Source organism: Entelurus aequoreus, linkage group LG14, assembly GCF_033978785.1.
Source record: "Entelurus aequoreus isolate RoL-2023_Sb linkage group LG14, RoL_Eaeq_v1.1, whole genome shotgun sequence".
NCBI classification, from domain to species: Eukaryota; Metazoa; Chordata; class Actinopteri; order Syngnathiformes; family Syngnathidae; genus Entelurus; species Entelurus aequoreus.
This window is the reverse complement of record NC_084744.1, coordinates 38,985,927-39,008,958: the sequence shown is the minus strand read 5'-3', so window position 1 is coordinate 39,008,958 and position 23,032 is coordinate 38,985,927. Positions and strand designations below refer to the sequence as shown.

At 37.7% G+C, this 23,032-nt stretch overlaps 2 protein-coding genes across 2 annotated transcripts in view; one reads left to right on the top strand and one right to left on the bottom strand.

Annotated features, from left to right (window-relative positions):
* Nucleotides 1-12: 12 nt before the first annotated feature.
* On the bottom strand, nt 13-17,954 carry LOC133664875 (retinol dehydrogenase 7-like). The gene is made up of 5 exons (XM_062069858.1): nt 17,747-17,954; nt 6,526-6,840; nt 1,965-2,223; nt 1,735-1,898; nt 13-566 (listed from the first exon to the last, which is right to left on the bottom strand). Exons 2-5 carry the CDS (start codon nt 6,836-6,838, stop codon nt 343-345), a joined length of 960 nt encoding a protein of 319 aa, XP_061925842.1. The 5' UTR covers nt 6,839-6,840; nt 17,747-17,954; the 3' UTR covers nt 13-342.
* A 3,933-nt stretch (nt 17,955-21,887) lies between these two features.
* Nucleotides 21,888-23,032, top strand: part of abcb11a (ATP-binding cassette, sub-family B (MDR/TAP), member 11a) — a 36,760-nt gene continuing 35,615 nt past the window's right edge. Inside the window, exons 1-4 of the mRNA XM_062068797.1 lie at nt 21,888-21,924; nt 22,029-22,044; nt 22,134-22,191; nt 22,563-22,804. Coding sequence (XP_061924781.1) covers nt 21,888-21,924; nt 22,029-22,044; nt 22,134-22,191; nt 22,563-22,804 — 353 coding nt within the window. The remainder of the gene's footprint in view (nt 21,925-22,028; nt 22,045-22,133; nt 22,192-22,562; nt 22,805-23,032) is intronic.

The window sequence follows — 23,032 nt, the reverse complement described above, 5'->3', positions numbered from 1 at the left end:
GAAACACTGACCACCTGAAAAAGGGACTTTAATTCCTGGAGAGGAGAAACTAAATGTACACATTGACATACTGTGTTCTGAACTGATGATATTAACACAAAAAGAATGTGTCAATTATAAATGCTGTGGAGTGTGGTAGTTGTGAGACCTTTCACTCTTCTTCCTCACGGAGTCAAAGTCCATGAAGAAGAAAAGCGAGTTGAAGATTAAACCCTTAAGCAGCAACACTAAAGTCCCACTTAATAAAAGTCAGCTGTTTGGTCAGAGCGAATTTGGACACAGATGTATTTCAAACTACTAAGTTATCATTATGAGACAAGATGGATGACATTTTGAACACAATTACAACAGAGAGGCTTTAGGCTTGGGGGTGAACTTAATGAAGAACCTGTCTGCCATGAAGGACGGCATGTAGGACATCGGCAGCCAAAAGAACTTGGCGTCCCATCCGGGCGAGTAGCGAGTGCGAGGGTGCATGGCAGCGATGGCGTGCTCCATGCAGCCCACCACCTTCATCAGATCGCCGTCTGTCAGCATCGTAAAACTTTTGTACGTGGTTTTCAACGCTGAAACACAAACAAAGAACACGCCTCATTGAGTTGGAATGTTTTCAATGTGTACTGTTTTTTTTAACTATAAGGCGCACTTAAAATCCTTTCATTATCTCAAAACTCAACAGTGCGCTTTATAACCCGGTGAACTAATGTACTGAATAATTTGGGTTTTGCTTACCGACCTTGAAGCTATTTTATTTGGTACAAGATGAAAGGATAGGGGTGACCAGTAGATGGCAGTCACACATAAGAGATACGTGTAGGCTGCAATATGACTCAAGTAAAAAACACCAACATTTTATATGTTCCACTGAAAATATAGAACATTACACACGGCGCTCAAAAATCTATCAAAATGTTTTAGTAGGACTTTGGTAAGCTATGAAGCCACACCGCTTGATGGATTGTACTGTGCTTCAACATAGGAGTATTATTATGGTGTGTGTATAAGGTAAGACATTATCTGGTGTTTTGTTTCGCAATATTATGCAAAAGCAACTTTTCTTTCCTTCTGGTACCTGCTTATCTGTGTTTGGGATCTGCATAAGTCCTGAAAATTTGCACAGGTCCGCCTTTGTAGTCCGTGCTGACACCTTGGTCGATAAGTTTCTTCTTTTTCTTTATCTTCTTGTTATGTGACATTCATCCTCCACTGTTGCCATTTCTAATATAAAGTAGTGTAAAGTTCTTACTTATATCTGTCAGTAAACTCACCATGAAAGCACTAAAACATACCGTAGTGAGTTTATATTATTCACCCAAGGAACTTTAATTATTAGAGAGTTCCAGTGGGACGGTTTATCACGGGACACATTTTGGGTGTTGTTGCACTAGTGAGCCACGGATGAGGAGATGCTGCTCCGTTATTGATTGAATATACTTGATATATCGCGGGATTGTCTCTGTGCGATATAGAAAATGACTATTTCGTGAGTATTGGAGTATACGTTCTCACACAGTTGTTTTTAGCTGCGGGCATTACAATATTGGCTTTTATCACTCTTTTTTTGTCTCTCCTTCTCACAGAGACATAAAACAAGCGCACCTTCTTACATACATCACATACTGTCGCGTATGCAACGTCATACGCTCTCGCAGAGCAGAGACCCTATGACCTATGACCCCAACTAGCTTTTACAACTTTTCAAAGAATTTTATGACCAAGTTGTAAGAAACTCACACTTTTCCAAAAACTCTTGTCCATAGTCTTCCTTGACGTCCTGAGGCAGCCTGGCCCACAGCTTCTTCAGGTTGTTGTTCACCAGCTCCACGTCGCTGACCTTGGTTTTGAAGAAGCCAGGCTCGATGCACGCCACCTTGACTCCAAAGGGCGCCATGTTCAAACTGCAGCACAGAAGTGGTGGCTGCAGTTAGAAGGCGGCGGCATCAAACCTGTGCTGCTTAGCTCACCGCAGGCTGTCGTTGAAGGCCTCCACGCCGTACTTGGACACGCAGTACGGGCCGCCGAATGGACAGATACGTCCGAACACGCTGGCCACGTTGACCACTCTGCCTCGGGCCTTCTTGACGAGGGGGAGCACGCTCAGGGTGACGTCGATCACGCCCAGCAGATTGACGGCCAGCATGCCTTTGTAGTGATCAATAGTGAGCCACTCTGTAGGACCTGATGGCACGGACACGCCCGCATTGTTGACCACAGCCCAGAGTCCTGCAAACACACAACACCCACATACTGGCCTGAATGATACTGACAATACATCAACCATAGTCATAATACATCAATACATCAAACACACAACACCCACATACTGGCCTGAATGATACTGACAATACATCAACCATAGTCATAATTAGAGATGTCCAATAATATGTTTTAAAATGTAATATCGGAAATTATCGGTATCGTTTTTTTATTATCGGTATCGTATTTGTATTTTTTTATTAAATCAACATAAAAAACACAAGATTCACTTACAATTAGTGCACCAACCCAACAAACCTCCCTCCCCCATCTGCAAGGGATACAGTCCGTAAGCACACATGATTGTGCGTGCTGCTGGTCCACTAATAGTTCTAACCTTCAACAGTTAATTTGACTCATTTTCATTAAAGGCCTACTGAAACCCACTACTACTGACCACGCAGTCTGATAGTTTATATATCAATGATGAAATCTTAACATTGCAATACATGCCAATACGGCCGGGTTAACTTATAAAGTGCAATTTTAAATTTCCCTCCACACTTCCTGTTGAAAACGTTTTTTTATGCTGACGTATGCGCGTGACGTCAAGGGTTGGTACGGAAGTATACGGACCCATTGAATCCTTTACAAAAAACTCTGTTTTCATCTCAAAATTCCACAGTATTCTGGACATCTGTGTTCGTGAATCTTTTGCAATTTGTTTAATAAACAATGGAGACTGCAAATAAGAAAGTTGTAGGTGGATCGGTGTATTAGCGGCGGACTACAGCAACACAACCAGGAGGACTGAGAGATGGATAGCAGACGCGCAAGCCGCCGAACTCACCTTAACTTCCTCCGTCTCCGGGCCGCCAACCGCATCTGTGATCGGGTGAAGTCCTTCATCGCACCGTCGATCGCTGGAACGCAGGTGAGCACAGGTGTTGATGAGCAGATGAGGGCTGGCTGGCATAGGTGGAGAGCTAATGTTTTTAGCATAGCTCTGTGAGGTCCGGTTGCTAAGTTACCTTCAATGGCGTCGTATAATCGTCGTATAGTCATAATACATCAATACATCAAACACACACCACCCACATACTGGCCTGAATGATACTGACAATACATCAACCATAGTCATAATACATCAAACACACAACACCCACATACTGGCCTGAATGAAACTGACAATACATCAACCATAGTCACAAAAACTGCAGTTATGGATTTTTTGAATAAGCTCCATCAGTTTGTTTGATTAATGGGATAAAACACACTTATTGCCTCAATGCATATCTTAGGGAATATAGTTGACAAACTAAAAACCTTCATACTTTTTGGGAACAAATGCACATTATCAACATTAAAAATTGCACTCTTAACATGTGTACATTAGCAGAAAAAAAGTTTTAAAAAAAGATCTCCACCTTTCACAGACCACAGCACCACACACCTGCTCTCTACACACCCGCTCTCTACACACCCGCTCTCTACACCAGAACTTCAACCTTTTCCAGGCAAGGACTCCCTAAGTGATGGATTATATATCATGCGTGAAATGATCATTGTAAAGGTGTGCAATATTCAAATAATAACAACATTGTGCCGCTAATAGCTAGCTGCCAACTGGTGCACGAATTATTAGTTGACAACTAAAGCGGTAGGTTGTGAGTTCAAACCCCAGCCGAGTCATACCAAAGACTATAAAAATGGGATCCATTACCTCCCTGCTTGGCACTCAGCATCAAGGCTTGGAATTGGGGGTTAAATCACCAAAAATGATTCCCGGGTGCGGCCGCCGCTGCTGCTCGCTGCTCCCCTTACCTCCCAGGGGTGATCAAGGGTGATGGGTCAAATGCAGAGAATAATTTTACCACACCTAGTGTGTGTGACAATCATTGGTATTTTTTTTTTTTAAAGCGTTAATCGCAAGCTGGCAACTAGAGCACTAATCGCTAGCTGAAAATTAGCGCACCAGATCGTTGGTGGCACCTAACGCGTTAATCACTAGCTGGCAACTAGCACGCTAATGGGTAGCTGGCAACTAATGCGCCTATCGCTAGCCAGCGACTAGCTGACAACAGCTGGTAACTAACGCGTCAATGGCTAGCTAACAACTGCCGTACCAATCACCAGCTGAAAACTAGGGCTTTAATAGCTAGCTGACAACTAGCGTGCTAATCGTTAGCTGTCAACTAGAACGCTAATTGCTAGCTAAAAACTAATGCATCAATCGCTAGCTAACAACTCACTTGCTAATCACTAGATGGCAACTAGAACGCTAATTGTTAGCTGGCAAATCAACTTCTAATTGCTAACTGACAACTAATGTGCTAACTGCCAGCTGGCAACTGGAGCATTAATCGTTAGTTGGCAACTAGAGTGCTAATTGTTAGCTGACAACTAGCACGCTGATCACTAGCTGGCAACTAAAGCACTAATCGTTAGCTGGCAACTAGAGCACTAACCGCTAGCTGACAACTAAGCCACTAATCGCTAGCTCTTTTAAATGCTAACATGATTATGACAATACAAATTACTTTTCATGTTATTTGTTATTATTAAATCACATTCACATGTGTATTTAAAGAAATTTACATTTGGAGAAAAGTTGCATAGGATTTGCAAATCATTGTATTCTCTTTTTATTTACCATTTACACAACGTGACAACTTCACTGCTTTTGGGGTTTGTACACATAATAAACAACACCAACTGTACAAAAGCGATATAATATAATAAGAAAACAATAGAATGGGTATACTACAAAATAAAATGTATTACAAGAATTCGCAGGGTTTGTTTCTCATATGTTCACATATTTCTCACACACACACTCAAAAGGTAACTTAGTAGAAACCAACGGCAACAATTACAAAATAAATACATGGCATGACACAAAACTGCCTTGGAACTTTTGGTACTTAGTACTATCTTGCTTTGTGCTAGCATGCTAATTGTTAGCACATTAGCATTCCCTTTTTAAAAATAGTTTAAGGCCGGGCCCATTACGTGAACGCCACCGTAGGGGCTTCAGCGCTACTCAGTTGCATAAACTCTTTTGCCACTTGTGGGAGTAATGGCTTAGGGTTGGTTGGTTGTGAGGATCATTTCTAATTGATGAGGTTTAAATGATGAATGATGTTATTAATAATACATTATGTTTGCTAAGACTAACACAGGACATGAGGACCCTACAGTACTACCAACCATCTTGCAGGGATGGGACTCTTTCAACAACTCACGATTCCATTGCGATTCTCAGGGTGTGGATTGATTCAGAGTCAATTCAAACCGGTTCCTCGTAATATTTGGTATAAAACCTTTCTAAAGCCGGGTCCAAAAGCCCCTATCGACTGCTGCTGTTTGAAGCGAAGCGATAAGGGATAAGATCACCTAAAAATCATATTTTTTTTCAATGTATTCTTAAAAAATGTATGAATAAAAAAATACAAAATAAAATATAAATGTTAAAATATTATGAATCGATTGAGAATCCAAATACATAAGAATTTGAATACATTTTTTGAGCAACCCTACTATCTTGTCTGGTGCTAGCATGCAAACTATTAACCTTTATTCTATTCTACTTGTCTAAAGAAGGACATGTTGCGACATGTCTCCAAACTGATCTTGGGAAGAGCTGGATGAAGTAGCTAAGGAGAGGGAAGTCTGGGCTTCTCTGCTTAGGCTGCTGCCCCCGGATAAGCGGAAGAAGATTGATAGATAGAAAGTCACTTACCTTAATTTATTACCCATGCAGTCATTTTGATTCAATCATTTTTTAACTGTTCTTGGTAACCTTAACCCTAAAAAGTACAGGACTTCAACAAATCGAACAAAATATAAACATTTTCCCACAAATGACAGCGTCAAGAGATGCCTGGAAAAAGATTGAATAGGCGTAAATGAGGATTGGCCAAAATGTGTGAGGAAGTTGCAGGCATTGGATGAAGGTGTAGGGCCACACAAAATCCACATGGATTGGTTGAATTTACGTTTTAGGTAATTGACGCGATCAGAACATCTGGAATTACTAAAAGGTCTGTTCAGTAGACACTGTAGAATATGTCAAATAGGTCACAACATCAAATAAATTAGAGGCAGTCAGCACTTGGCCATGCACTGACATTAAGGTGGAATATTTTACTCAATACCTGTGCAGGTGTGGACAACATTGCCTAAAGCTAAATATTAGACCAACCAATCCAGTAAGACACTGTTAAATGAATACCTCCCAGACTCAGTGTCTTCATGAAGACAGAAAAAGTGACAGTGCTCATGTGTTGAATCTTATGAGGGTGTGCTGATAACGTTGAGTCACTTTACCTTTCTGTCCCACCAGAGTCTTTATGAGAGCTGCGGCTTCTCCGACACTGGCCGAGTTGCTGACGTCCACGTGTAGCGTTGTCAGTCTGTCAGAGGACACCTTCTTCAGGTCATCTTCACCTTTCTCTGTGTAACAACCTGCAATGACACGGAAGCCCAGCTTGTCCAGGTGCTTGGCCAGGACCTGACCAAAGCCAGAGTCACAGCCGGTGATGTAGACATGAAGGTCTCCCTTGTTTGACACTCGTTTGGACTCCATCAACCATCTGTACATAAGCCACAGGGCCACCAGCCCCGCAATGTGCAGGAACATTGCTGTATAGAAGAAGGAAAACAAATACAAATGAAGAAGCAACCACAGCAGCTTACATCATCTTTCATCACCAGATAACTCCTGTCATATGGCAGCACTTTCAATAGCATTTTTGTGGTGGACTCTAAAAAATAGCATAGTGTTACTGTCAACTAGAGTACAGGTGGATCACTTCTAGCTCACAGACCACAGCTGCCCCGAGAAATATTTCAACCGCCACTGTGCCAATGTACATGCTAAATGTACATTCTGATAGCATGGCCAGCTTCCTAAATTAAGGAGAACTAGAACTAGTTGACATCGGTATCAAAGACATTAATGCATACATACACATATATATATATGTATATATATATATATATATATATGTATATATATATATATATATATATATATATACACTACCGTTCAAAAGTTTGGGGTCACATTGAAATGTTCTTATTTTTGAAGGAAAAGCACTACTTTTCAATGAAGATAACTTTAAACTAGTCTTAACTTTAAAGAAATACACTCTATACATTGCTAATGTGGTAAATGACTATTCTAGCTGCAAATGTCTGGTTTTTGGTGCAATATCTACATAGGTGTATGGAGGCCCTTTTCCAGCAACTATCACTCCAGTGTTCTAATGGTACAAAGTGTTTGCTCATTGGCTCAGAAGGCTAATTGATGATTAGAAAACCCTTGTGCAATCATGTTCACACATCTGAAAACAGTTTAGCTCGTTACAGAAGCTACAAAACTGACCTTCCTTTGAGCAGATTGAGTTTCTGGAGCATCACATTTGTGGGGTCAATTAAACGCTCAAAATGGCCAGAAAAAGAGAACTTTCATCTGAAACTCGACAGTCTATTCTTGTTCTTAGAAATGAAGGCTATTCCACAAAATTGTTTGGGTGACCCCAAACTTTTGAACGGTAGTGTATATATATATATATATATATATATATATATATATATATATATATATATATATATATATATATATATATATATATACATATATATATATATATATTAGGGCTGCAACTAACGATTAATTTGATAATCGATTAATCTGTTGATTATTACTTCGATTAATCGATTAATAATCGGATAAAAGAGACAAACTACATTTCTATCCTTTCCAGTATTTTATTGGAAAAAAAACCAGCATACTGGCACCATACTTATTTTGATTATTGTTTCTCAGCTGTTTGTAAATGTTGCAGTTTATAAATAAAGATTAATTTAAAAAAAAAAAAAAAAAAAATTTTATTTTTTTTTAAAAGCCTCTGCGCATGCGCATAGCATAGATCCAACAAATCGATGACTTAATTAATCGGCAACTATTTTTATAATCAATTTTAATCGATTAGTTGTTGCAGCCCTAATATATATACATACATACATATATACATACATACATACATACACATACATACATACATATACATATATATTAGGGGTGTGGGGAAAAATCGATTCGAATTCGAATCGCGATTCTCACGTTGTGCGATTCAGAATCGATTCTCATTTTTAAAAAAAAATCGATTTTTTTTTTTTTTTAATTAATCAATCCAACAAAACAATACACAGCAATACCATAACAATGCAATCCAATTCCAAAACCAAACCCGACCCAGCAACACCCAGAACTGCAAGAAACAGAGCAATTGAGATAAGGCTGAAACGACGCGTCGACGTAGTCGACGTCATCGGTTACGTAAATACGTCGACGCCGTTTTTGTGCGTCGACGCGTCGCATATTTACGTCACACTACCGTCATGGCGGACCGCAAAGCAGACGATCAAAGCAGACGATGCGAGCGGTGCAAGCGAGGGGGGAAAAGCATGCCAAAAGTGGTCAAAAGTGTGGGAGTATTTCAATAAACGGCCTAATAATGTTGTTGTATGCACACTGTGTCGAGCGGAAATGGCCTATCATAGCAGCACAACGTCAATGAACGAACATTTGAAAAGAAAACCATCAACTAGTCAATCGTCCGCGCGAGCATACGTTGTCATCATTACACAAAAACATGACTGTGTCATTTGTATCTGCTAGGGGTGTAACGGTACGTGTTTTGTATTGAACCGTTTCGGTACGGGGCTTTCGGTTCGGCACGGGGGTGTACCGAACGAGTTTCTAAGCTAAAGCTAACTTTAGCTGCTAAAGTCTTAACAAGCTGCTTCGCTCCTCTGCGTCTGTCTCAGCACGCAGCATTGTCCCACCCACACAACCATCTGATTGGTACGCACGCAGCATTGTCCCACCCACACAACCATCTGATTGGTACACACGCAGCATTGTCCCACCCACACAACCATCTGATTGGTACACACGAAGCATTATCAGCCAATCAGCAGTGTGTATTCAGAGCGCATGTAGTCAGCGCTTCAGCGTGGAGCAGATAGGTGTTTAGCAGGTGAGCATCAGGCAGCGGACTCTCCCCAAATGATAATAAACACCTCCCAGTCAACTACTAGTAACATCACTATGAGCCCGTTGACCTTCTAGAAATATAAACTGCAGCTCAGCACACTCGCAGTCCTGGCTTGAGGTGAAGGCTAATTACCTCTCGTTCCAGCCACATCGACCCCTTCAGAGCGCCCATTTTCAGCTGCTGGGAATATTGTAAACAAGAAAAGAACCAAACATGTACACATGCTAACCTTTCTTCATTACAACTGTTAGACACTCACTGGAATGAGTAGAATTGGTTATTGTGTACTGTGTTGGACTGGATGTTTATTTTGCACATTTTAAAAGCAATACTTAATGTTTACAGTGCTCCAGAATATTTAGATTGGCACTTTTTTGTATTGGATGTTTATCTTTATTTTTGAACATTTTAGCAAATAAGCAATACTTTCACTTTTGTTGAAATGTTTACACTGTTGTTACAGAATATTTCGTTTTGCACTTTTGTATTGGATGTTTATCTTTATTTTTGCACATTTTAAAGCAAAATAAGCAATACTTTTACTTTTGAAATGCTTATACTATTGCAGAATATTAAGATTTGCACTGGATGTTGACTTTTATATTTGCACATTAAAAAGCAAATAAGCTACTTTTAATTTTGTTAAATGTTAAAAGTTTTAAATGTTTACATTGTTACAGAATATTTAGTCATGTTGTTGTCAATGTTGACTGAGTGGCCATACTTCTTTTTTTTTGTAAATAAAAGCCATGCCTTTTGAAAAAACGGGCCTACATTTATTTTTTCATCTTCATTTTGAATAAAAAAAATAATCGGTAAAAGGAAAAATAATCTATAGATTAATCGAAAAAAAATAATCTATAGATTAACCGATTAATCGAAAAAATAATCTATAGATTAATCGATAGAAAAATAATCGTTAGCTGCAGCCTTAAATTGAGAGGAGACACAAACACGACACAGAACAAACCAAAAGTAGTGAAACAAAAATGAATATTATCAACAACAGTATCAATATTAGTTACAATTTCAACATAGCAGTGATTAAAAATCCCTCATTGACATTATCATTAGACATTTATAAAACATTTTTAAAAAAGAACAATAGTGTCACAGTGGCTTACACTTGCATCGCATCTTATAAGCTTGACAACACACTGTGTCCAATATTTTCACAAAGATAAAATAAGTCATATTTTTGGTTCATTTAATAATTAAAATAAATTTACATTATTGCAATCAGTTGATAAAATATTGTCCTTTACAATTATAAAAGCTTTTTACAAAAATCTACTACTCTGCTTGCATGTCAGCAGACTGGGGTAGATCCTGCTGAAATCCTATGTATTGAATGATTAGAGAATCCTTTTGAATCTTGGCAAAAATCTTAGCCACACGATTATCAAATGTAATAGGAAAATTAATTCATACTGACCAAACTGGCTTCATGGAAAGTCGTCAATCTTCAGACAATACAAGGAAATTGTTCAATGTTATTTACTATGCTAGAAGTCTCCCTTATCCCACATTGGCAGAGATTTTCTCCCGACAAACTCCCGGTATTCAGCCGGAGCTGGAGGCCACGCCCCCTCCAGCTCAATGCGGACCTGAGACTGAGTGGGGACAGCCTGTTCTCACGTCCGCTTTCCCACAATATAAACAGCTTGCCTAACGAATTCAAACGAATGGAAACAAGAATTTTAGTTCATCCAGGACAGTTCGAAGGGGAAGGTGTATGTTGCCTGTAAATATGTAGAACAGACTTCTCCATTGAACACGGTGGCCGAAATGATATACTCATCATGAACGGAGAAGTTAAACAGGACAATACTGCCATCTAATGGATAGCCACCGGAACACTGAAATTCAAGTATTTTTTTTATGTAAATAAAATAAATATGTATATATGTATATATATATATATATATATATATATACATATATATATATATATATATATATATATATATATATATATATATATATATATATATATATATATATATATATATATATATATATATATATATATATATATATATATATATATTAGGGCTGCAACAACTAATCGATTAAATCGATTACCAAAATAGTTGGCGATTAATTTAGTCATCGATTCGTCGGAACTATGCTATGCGCATGCGCGGAGGCTTTTTTTGGGGGGGTTATTTTTTTGTTGTTGGTTTTTTTTGTTTTATAAACCTTTATTTATAAACTGCAACATTTACAAACAGCTGAGAAACAATAATCAAAATAAGTACAAAAACAGTAGAAAACAGCGCCAGGGCGGCGCTGAGGCTACGTCTCATGAGGTGGCTTAAGCTAGCCAATGATGTGTCATGTGCAGCTCACGTGACGACGGCGTCTCCTTTGCTGGAAAAATTCGAAAAATGGCGCAGGAAAACAGTACCGATAGTTTAGCGGAGAAACATCTTGAGGTTATTGCTTCAATGGAGAAAAGTGTACGACCTAAGTCGTGAAAAGTGTTGGAACACTTCACTTTAAAGACTTCAAAGAAGAGCGTTTCCTGCAAAATGGCACGGAAGTACAACGTTGCTTCAGAAGCACCTGAAGAAGAAACATGTTGGAGCCATGGATGAAGGGAATAACTCACAGTACGTAACTTTTTAAGTCCATAGTGGCAACAAGCATTCATGAGTTCAGCTTTTTTGTGAGTAACGTTAAAGTTATGCCTTTGTTGCAACGCGGGGCTGATAATGTGTCCCCGGCACATTTGACTCCATTTTGAGAGAGAAAACGCACGGTTACCAATTTCGAAATAAACGTAACGGACAGAAATATCTCAGGTTGGTTTCATAATGGATCAATGTAGCCGGGCCGATAAAGCTATAAAAATCTATTTAGATTTGAGTGACGCTTTAGTATAACTAAAGGTTATGAAGGTGCTGGAATATTTCATGCTATTATTCAGGGGCAGCCTAAAATGAATCCTTTATTATTCACAACAGAAACGTGTACAATATCTGATTCAGTTCTGATCTGATGAGTTACATTTCTGTGTCATTATTGGTGTATGCTGCACCCCCAATGTCCACAACATGGTGCCAGTATGCTGTTTTTTTTCAATAAAATACTGGAAAGGATAGAAATCTAGTTTGTCTCTTTTATCCGATTATTAATCGATTAATCGAAGTAATAATCGACAGATTAATCGATTATCAAATTAATCGTTAGTTGCAGCCCTAATATATATATATGAAATACTCGAGTTGGTGAATTCTAGCTGTAAATAACCACGCCCCCAACCACCCCCCACCCACCCCCGACCAAGCCCCCCCCCCACCTCCTGATATTGGAGGTCTCAAGGTTGGCAAGTATGATATACACACACACATATTTTTACATACATATACATATATATACACACACATATTTTTACATACATACATACATACATACATACATACATACATACATACAAACATATATATATATATATATATATATATATATATATATATATATATATATATATATATATATATATATATATATATATATAAATATATAAATATATAAATATATATATATATATATATATATATATATATATATATATATTCACCCAAACAATTTTGTGGAATAGCCTTCATTTCTAAGAACAAGAATAGACTGTCGAGTTTCAGATGAAAGTTCTCTTTTTCTGGCCATTTTGAGCATTTAATTGACCCCACAAATGTGATGCTCCAGAAACTCAATCTGCTCATAGGAAGGTTAGTTTTGTAGCTTCTGTAACGAGCTAAACTGTTTTCAGATGTGTGAACATGATTGCACAAGGGTTTTCTAATTATCAATTAGCCTTCTGAGCCAATGAGCAAACACATTGTATCATTAGAACACTGGAGTGATAGTTGCTGGAAATGGGCCTCTATACACCTATGTAGATATTGCACCAAAAACCAGACATTTGCAGCTAGAATAGTCATTTACCACATTAGCAATGTATAGAGTGTATTTCTTTAAAGTTAAGACTAGTTTAAAGTTATCTTCATTGAAAAGTACAGTGCTTTTCCTTCAAAAATAAGGACATTTCAATGTGACCCCAAACTTTTGAACAGTAGTATATATATATATATATATATATATATATATATATATATATATATATATATATATATATATATATATATATATATATATATATATATATATATATATATATATATATACACACACATATGTATATACCAGGGGTCGGCAACCCGCGGCTCCGGAGCCGCATGCGGCTCCTTGACCACTCTGATGCGGCTCAGCTACATACATGCCAACCCCCCCGATTTTCCCAGCAGACTTATGGATCTCAGTGTCTCTCATAGATTACTCCCAGGGAAAAAATAATCCTATTTACACTCTAATTACTAAAAACAGGGCGTGCCCTAATTGCACTGCAGTAATTGTCCTCTATAGCATTTACATACAGCGTGCCAGTCCAGCCACATGTTGCATGTTGTTATTACTTGCACACACAGGAGACAGCAAAGCATACTTACTCATCAGCCACACTGCTTACACTGACGGTAGCCGTATCAAACAACTTTAACATTGTTACGTTACAAATATGCGCCACACTGTGAACCCACACCAAAAAAGAATGAAAAACACATTTCTGGAGAACATCCCACCGTAACACAACATAAACACAACATAACCATTACCCAGAATCCCATGCAGCCCTAACTCTTCCGGTCTACATTATACACCCCCGCTACCACCAAATCCCCCCACACATCAACATACAAGTTGGTTGAGCGGAAGAGTTAGGGCTGCATGGGATTCTGGGTATTCGTACCGTCAGTGTAAGATGTGTGGCTGCTGACTTAGTACGCCTTGCTGTCACTTACTTGAGCAAGCTGAAATTGCATTCTACGTGTGGTCGAGCAGGTACACTGTTAGGGCAGACTGTAGAGGGCGCCAAATGCAGTGTCATCACGCTCTGATATTCGGGAGTCTCCCGGGAAAAATGAGAGGGTTGGCAAGAATGACGCTATCAAGCGCAATTCATTCAAAACTCGCGGGCTGCACTAACATCCAATTTCCACATTAAAGTGCGTGCCGGTGCGTGCGTCGGAGACCCCTGGTTAACATAGCACAAAGCATTTAAGCTTTGTATGCGGTGTTTTTCATTTTAAATTTTTTTTTGTGGCTCCCGTTACTTTCTTTAATTTGTGAAATTTGCCAAAATGGCTCTTTGAGTGGTAAAGGTTGCCGACCCCTGGTATATACATATGTATGTATATATATATATATATATATATATATATATATATATATATATATATATATATATATATATATATATATATATATATATATATATATATATATATATATATACATATACACACACACATATGTATATATATATATATATATATATATATATATTAGGGCTGCAACAACTAATCGATTAAATCGATTAAAATCGATTATAAAAATAGTTGCCGATTAATTTGGTCATCGATTCGTTGGATCTATGCTATGCGCATGCGCAGAAGCTTTAAAAAAAAAAATTAAATTTTTTTTTTTTTTTTTTAAATAAACCTTTATTTATAAACTGCAACATGTACAAACAGCTGAGAAACAATAATCAAAATAAGTATGGTGCCAATATGCTGTTTTTTTCAATAAAATACTGGAAAGGATAGAAATGTAGTTTGTCTATTTTATCCGATTATTAATCGATTAATCGAAGTAATAATCGACAGGTTAATCGATTATCAAATTAATCGTTAGTTGCAGCCCTAATATATATATATATATATATATATATATATATATATATATATATATATGCACCTTTGTATATGTATATGTGTATGTATATATATATATATATATATATATATATATATATATATATATATATATATATATATATATATATATATATATATATATATATATATATATATATATATATATATATATATTTATAGATATATAGATATATATTTATTAAGGGTGCAACGGTACGTGTATTTGTATTGAACTGTTTCGGTACGGGGGTTTCGGTTCGGAGGTGTACCGAACGAGTTTCCACACGGACATATTAAGTAGCGTACCGCACATTGTGTAAACAATGCACACCGAGGCACAACACACGGCATGCTAGTAGCGACCGGGCTACGACAAAGCGAAAGCGGTTTGCCGAGTGTTCAGCAGCGGTAGTGTATGCTTCTGGCACCACGTCAAACATGCTAACCCGTTTGAAGCAGCACCACCCCCAAGTGAACATCGCTTCAACGACGAGAAAAACAAGCGTCGTGCAAACACAGCATCAAGCAGCCTCTCCTCGGCGAGTCAGGCAGGGCTAAAGCAATAACAAATGCCGTTGGTGTTTTTATAGCAGCAGATTTAAGACCATATTGCATTAAAAACTAGATTTTGACCCACTTCTTATTTCTGCAGACAATGTGGATAAACTGATTTTTCTGGCAAAAAACATGAAGATTGAGTGAAAGTCACTAGGGTTAAAGGCTGGGGGAGGGGAAAGAAAAGTTAATCTGAGGCTGAGTTGACTTGAAACTGTTTAATGTTGCACTTTTTATATGTAGAAGAAAAGTTTTGTCATTTTATTTAATCTGAGCAACAACTTGAGGCAGTTTAATGTTGATTAACGTTGACCCCGACTTAAAGAAGTTAAAAAACTTATTCGGGTGTTACCATTTAGTGGTCAATTGTACGTAATATGTACTGTATTGTGCAATCTACTAATAAAAGTCTCAATCAATCAATCAATCAATCAATCAAAAAATGCACTTTATATGTAGAAAGGTTTTGTTAAGAAACCATTCTGAGCCTTATCTTATTTAGTTTTTATTTTATATATGTTGACCACATTTACCCTGGCAATGGACCCTGTGTGTATATGTATGTTATTGTTATGCTTAGCACACACAGAGCTATTTCTATTTTTGGGCAGAATTATTACAGTGTTCCCAATGTTAAGAGGATAAAGCCATTGTTTACAAATTTGGTAAATAAATACCGGTAACCAAAAAATGTATATTTTGTTGTTTTCTTACTGTACCGAAAATTAACCGAACCGTGACTTCTAAACCGAGGTACGTACCAAACCGAAACAGAAACATTCTACTGTTTTTTCAACCTGCTAATTCTGTTTTGAAGACATGTGCTGCTAAAATCACTGACATGTTGGGACAGGAGCGAGCTGAATCTTGCAGTAAATACATGAAAATCGAGCTCCTGTCATACAGTAATGTTTCACTAGCATCAGCATTGTGCTTCTTTAATATTCTTGACTACCATTCAGTGAATTGTAAAATATGGCATTTGCATTATACACAACATGTGGTCACATTCAATTTGCATTACACTCAACATGGGGTCACATTAAATGTGGCACCAGATAAAATAACAGTCCTCTAAGGCAGTATTTTTCAACCTTTTTTGAGCCAAGGCATATTTTTTGCGTTGAAAAAATCCGGAGGCACACCACCAGCAGAAATCATTAAAAAACTAAACTCAGTTGACAGTAAAAAGTCGTTGTCGCAATTGTTGGATATGAATTTAAAGCATAACCAAGCATGCATCACTATAGCTCTTGTCTCAAAGTAGGTGTACTGTCACCTCCTGTCACATCACACCCTGACTTATTTGGACTTTTTTGCTGTTTTCCTGTGTGTATTGTTTTAGTTCTTGTCTTGCGCTCCTATTTTGATGGTTTTTTCTCTTTTTTTATTTTCCTGTTACAGTTTCATGTCTTCCCCGCATCTACTTTGTTTTAGCAATCAAGAATATTTCAGTTGTTTTTAATCCTTCTTTGCGGGGACATTGTTGATTGTCATGTCATGTACGGATGTACATTGTGAACATCAGAACAGAACTCCACGGCAAGTCTTTGCTGTCGTCCAGCATTCTGTTTTTGTTTACTTTGTAGCCAGTTCAGTTTTAGTTTCGTACTGCATAGCCTTCCCTAAGCTTCAATGCCTTTTCTTAGGTGTACTCACCTTTTGTTTATTTTTGTTTTAACCATTAGACACCTTTTTACCTGCACACTGCCTCCCGCTCTTTTCCACATCTACAAAGCAATTTGCTAGCTGCTGCCACCTACTGATATGGAAGAGTATTACACGGTTACTCTGCCGAGCTCTAGACAGCACCGACACTCAACAACAACACATCATTTGCAGACTATAATTACTGGTTTGCAAAAAATATTTTAAACCCAGATAGGTGAAATTAGATAATCTCCCACGGCACACCAGACTGTATCTCACGGCACACTAGTGTGCCGCAGCACAGTGGTTGACAAACACTGCTCTAGTCTACAGAATAGTTACATCTTTAAAACATGATACTTTCCCGTCCACTATAAAAGGCAGACAAAGCCACAAAGTCGAAATGTTAGGTTAATCAACAAAGTTGTGACTTAGTTTTAGCGGGGTTACTAAGACTTTGACAACATTCCACTTAGAAGTGCAAGTCATTCATGAACTTACTCGTAAAAGTTCGTCACAGGCCAGGCAGCAAAGAGTCGACGTGAAGATGAAGACAAAGTTGTTTTTCCCTCCCACACCTGCCAGGTGTACTTTTACACCTTCCACACAAGCCAGGTGTACTTTTACACCTTTGGGGCTTCTTCTTCCTTCCTGCTTCTTTTCCTCTCAAGTTTACACCTTCTTCTTCTTCTTTCCTGCTTTAATGGCGGTTGGCAAGCAACCTTGTAGTGTGCATTAGCGCCACCTTGTGGTATGGAGATGGAACCTACTCTATATTCCTTTGTGTCTTTTTTAAACATGTATATATTGCTTTGTAGGTGTTCTGACTGCAATACTAAAAAATCTTCCACTGCTAACCTAACCTTCTCTTTCACTTACTTATTTTCTAGTATTTCCCAGTATTTCTCTATAGTATTTCCTACAAAGTAATAAACATGTCCTCCACTTCTATCTGATGACAACAGTCATGTTTATGTTTCCCTATGTTTATGTTTTAGAGCGCCTGGCCTCTAAAATGCGCCCTGCAACATTTAACTATGTATATATATTTCCGAATTGGTTCAACCGCCACCCGCCCGAATCTATTTAAAATCTATTTTTTTCGTCATGTCACCCGCCCGACCCGCGGTTTATCCGCGGACTCCACGGTTGTGTCCGCAAACCGCGCATCTCTACTCCAGGTGTCGTTGAGGAGGGAGGGAGGGAGGTCAAAAGCGTCCATCATTAAGGTGTCCTCGGGGGTGTTTTCAGAACAGCCTGTTCCTGTTGTTCACAGCGTCAAGGCCATTCGAGGGAGTCAAATAGTAGATTAGGATGTTTGTTTTCCGCGAGCAGACAATACAATGACTTGTCTGTTCTATTCGTCCATGCTGGCTGCTCTCATATTCAATTTTTCCTTTTCAGCAAACTTCTCCATGATGTGATCCATCTAGCGATTCAGTTCAGAAATCGCCACAGTCTGTGATCCCACAGCCTGGCCCAAACCTTCCATTGCGACGAACAGCCTTTGGGCTCCTTGAGTGGCTGCCATCGTCTTACGAATTTGACGATACACCAGAGCAACGCCCAGCCCAATCAGCAGGTGCCCCGCGATCACGGTTCCAAATAGGTAGATGTCTTCCACGTCCTTGATGGAAAGGACTGAGAGGCACATGATTCTCCATTTATCCCAGGAATCTCTCACGTACCCCGCAGCAATGGTTGCATCAGGGCAGCCAGGCTCCCCCGAACCCCTTCTCCTCGTCGAAAAGATTTTGTCAATTGCGTCGAGAGTCCAGCTGATCATTTCCATGTCTGATGTTTAGATTTGGAGGACAGCGCAAAGAAAGAGGCTTCAAAAAAGTTCAGACAAGACAAAGCAAAGAGAGCAAGCTGGGAGAAAAAAGGAGCGGAAAAAAATGCGACCACCCTCACCAGAGGCAAGACAGAAATAAAAAAAAATAAAAAAATAAATCATCTTTATTTAATATAAAACACATATCTGAACAGGCGATTGGCAAATAAATCATTATTTAAAATAGTTCTACATTTTTCTTCTTGTATTTATCCATTCATATGAATTAATGTTAGAGAAAAAACAAATAAAAGAAAATTACTAATCTAATGATTCTATTTTAACAGCTTCTTATGATTAAATTTGTTTACTACATTTTGTATTTTTTTGGGGGTGGGGGGGAGTTCTATGACTGTAAATGTACATTTGTGGTTATCTTCAAAATACTTTGGAATACATGCTTGCACACTTTTTTTTTCACGTTTGTCTTTTTTCTGTCTACATGTACAATAATACCCATATCCTTAAAGTTGTATAACCACCAAACAGATGGTCACAGACTAATTGGCAGTCAATAAAGACGTGTTGCAAGTTTTTCAACCAAACTTGCTCTAGTTTGACAAACATGTTCTTGACGGTTCCCTTGAGGTGTGTACCAAAGTTGTCAGTGATAAAGTTCCAGTGTGTGAGCACATTGAGTTGTGTGAGAAATTTGAAGTAAAGGTCTACTTTGAGATTTAATAACAGTACCACCATGTGATGAATGTCACATAAATAATAGCAAATACATCAAGTTATGTTATAAATTAGGAGTGTAATCTGCATGTGCCCAGGATAAAATATTTATAAAGTTTTTTGTTTTTTTTACATTGGTAAAGTAAGTGGGGCTTGACTTTTTGCTCGATTAAAAACCAAAAAATAACTGAATGTTGTCATTATGATTTGCTGTTAAATGGCCAAAGTAAAACATTATTTCACATAGTTAAAGATCTGCATTCCTGTGTGTGCACTTCCAGACCACAACTAATGTCCTTGCGGTCATTAAACCCTTTTTTTACAATCACCTCTGATAACGAGTAAAACAAATTCATAAATTGAAAAGTGTGGTTTGTTACCTTATCATGATATTAAATGTTTCCACTGGGTTTGTATTACATGTAAGAACATTTACATGGCCAGCTGTAAACATATACATTCAAATGATTTTTAGAAGAATGTTTGTCTTAGAAATACATCTGTTAGATGTCACGATGTTGACTTGGACCTTATCACTTTAATGGGGCTATAGATAATAGTAGAGGAGGGGCGTAGGTTTCCTGATTAAGTCCTTTAGGAGTTATTTGTGAAGAAAGCACACATTGACTAAGAGTGGCCGCGTTCAGGTAATGTACATTTTGGTATTCCATTGATTTGTAATAATTTCAATTACATTATTATTGGATTTGTTTTAATTGGCAGGTCGATATTTTTCTTGACAACAACTACAGAGTGGATTCTTAAAAAGGAACACTTTGTGAACGCAAGCCAAATTATAACTCATCTAAGAAATGGAGCAAGTAGTAAATTAATGACTGAAATGGAAGAAGTAAACATAACTAGGTGGCTTAAACCCTTATGAGCAGGGGTCCCCAAACTACAGCCGGATTCGGCCCGCCAGCGTCCAAAATCAGGCCCCCGGGAAGTCCCAAGTATTAAAAAAAAAAAAAAAAAAAATTATTTCTGTCTTTTCTTATCCACTTTGTACCGCTTGCTACTCACGGTGTCTCCTAGCCGCTCAGGCAAATCATATTGTCTAAAAATGCATTTTCTCATCGATAACGTGACATCCTTGCGCGCGCGGAAAGGGCGCTATATATCTATCTAATATATACACTACCGTTCAAAAGTTTGGGGTCACCCAAACAATTTAGTGGAATAGCCTTCATTTCTAAGAACAAGAATAGACTGTCGAGTTTCAGATGAAAGTTCTCTTTTTCTGGCCATTTTGAGCGTTTAATTGACCCCACAAATGTGATGCTCCACAAACTCAATCTGCTCAAAGGAATGTCAGTTTTGTAGCTTCTGTAACGAGCTAAACTGTTTTCAGATGTGTGAACATGATTGCACAAGGGTTTTCTAATCATCAATTAGCCTTCTGAGCTAATGAGCAAACACATTGTACCATTAGAACACTGGAGTGATAGTTGCTGGAAATGGGCCTCTATACACCTATGTAGATATTGCACCAAAAACCAGACATTTGCAGCTAGAATAGTCATTTACCACATTAGCAATGTATAGAGTGTATTTCTTTAAAGTTAAGACTAGTTTAAAGTTATCTTCATTGAAAAGTACAGTGCTTTTCTTTCAAAAATAAGGACATTTTAATGTGACCCCAAACTTTTGACCGGTAGTATATATATATATATATATATATATATATATATATATATATATATATATATATATATATATATATATATATATATATATATATATATATATATATATATATATATATACACATATTGTTTTAACCCAATGCAGCCCCCGAGTCAAAAAGTTTGGGGACCCCTGCTTATGAGGCACTGACTGATTTGTTATTGTTATTTTATGACTTTATTTTATGCATTTTACTGTTTAGCAATCATTTTTGTTTTTTTGTATGAATTTTCCAGAGGTTTTGTACACCTCACATCACGGCACAACGCTTTGGTTTAAGATGCTTCATAAATAAAGTTGTTTTCAATTAAAATAAAACATTTGGAACGGTGCATGCTTTTGTTGTGGTGTTTACAGAACATAAAGATGCCTCTATTTTTTCATTTTCATTTTAAAATACGATTAAACATGGGAATTCTTTGTTTTTTCCTATTCAGAACAGAAAACATGAAGAAAACCGTGAAGATTAAACCACATCACGGAGGTGAGTAACATTGTATTGAAGCAAAAACACAAAAACAAAACGGAACAAGTACAACATTTGTGCTGTTTTAATTTTAAACTAAAGAGAGATGTTTTTGTTTGTAGAAAACCAAAAGAAAGGGTAAGTTCACACTGTGAGATGAAGATATTATGGAAGCCAAATAAAGACCGCATTGTGTTTACTTGCTATTCTAATTGAATGCTTAACAGGGATGGAAAGAAGGAGAAAAAAGAAGACAACACGCTGGATGTTGGATACTTTCAGCTGGTAGAAAACACTACATAAAATCAATCAATATGACTGGATATTAACCCAGCAAAATTATAATTGAATGGTAGAAGGTATAATTGATTTGTTTTTGTTTTTAGCTGAAATGACACAAGACAGTGACAAAAGCCTGTGCAAAATTGTGATAAAGAATTTAACACTCATTATCAAATTTCAGTCATCATCAATATCTACGCACAAGTCTTTTGCCATTTAGTGTATTTGTGTCTTTTTCAACAAAAATAAACGATTACAAATTCATTACAACTCAAAATGTGGCCATGGTATAAATAATGATGTCTGTATATCTCATCCACTTCAAATCCTATCACAAATGTCGTAAGAGTATTTGGGAAATTTCTGCAACACAGTTCCGATTTGCCACCTGGAGAGAGGTTGTCATGATGGCGGTGGGGAGCGTGTGCGCCCTCATACACGGTGCTGCTGCCCCTCTTATGCTCCTGGTGTACGGCATGATGACCAACACGTTTGTGGCGTACGAGCTGGAGGTTCAAGAACTGAAAGACCCGAATAAAACATGTGACCAAAACACTATCCACTGGACAAATGGATCCATTTATCAACCTGCTGAAAACGTCACTATTTACTGTGGGTGAGTCAATTTACTATGTGTGAGTCAATTTACTGTGGGTGAGTCAATTTACTGTGAGTGAGTCAATTTACTGTGGGTGAGTCAATTTACTGTAGGTGAGTTAATTTACTGAGGGGTGAGTCAATTTACTGTGGGGTGAGTCAATTTACTGTAGGTGAGTTAATTTACTGAGGGGTGAGTCAATTTACTGTGGGGTGAGTCAATTTACTGTGGGTGAGTCAATTTACT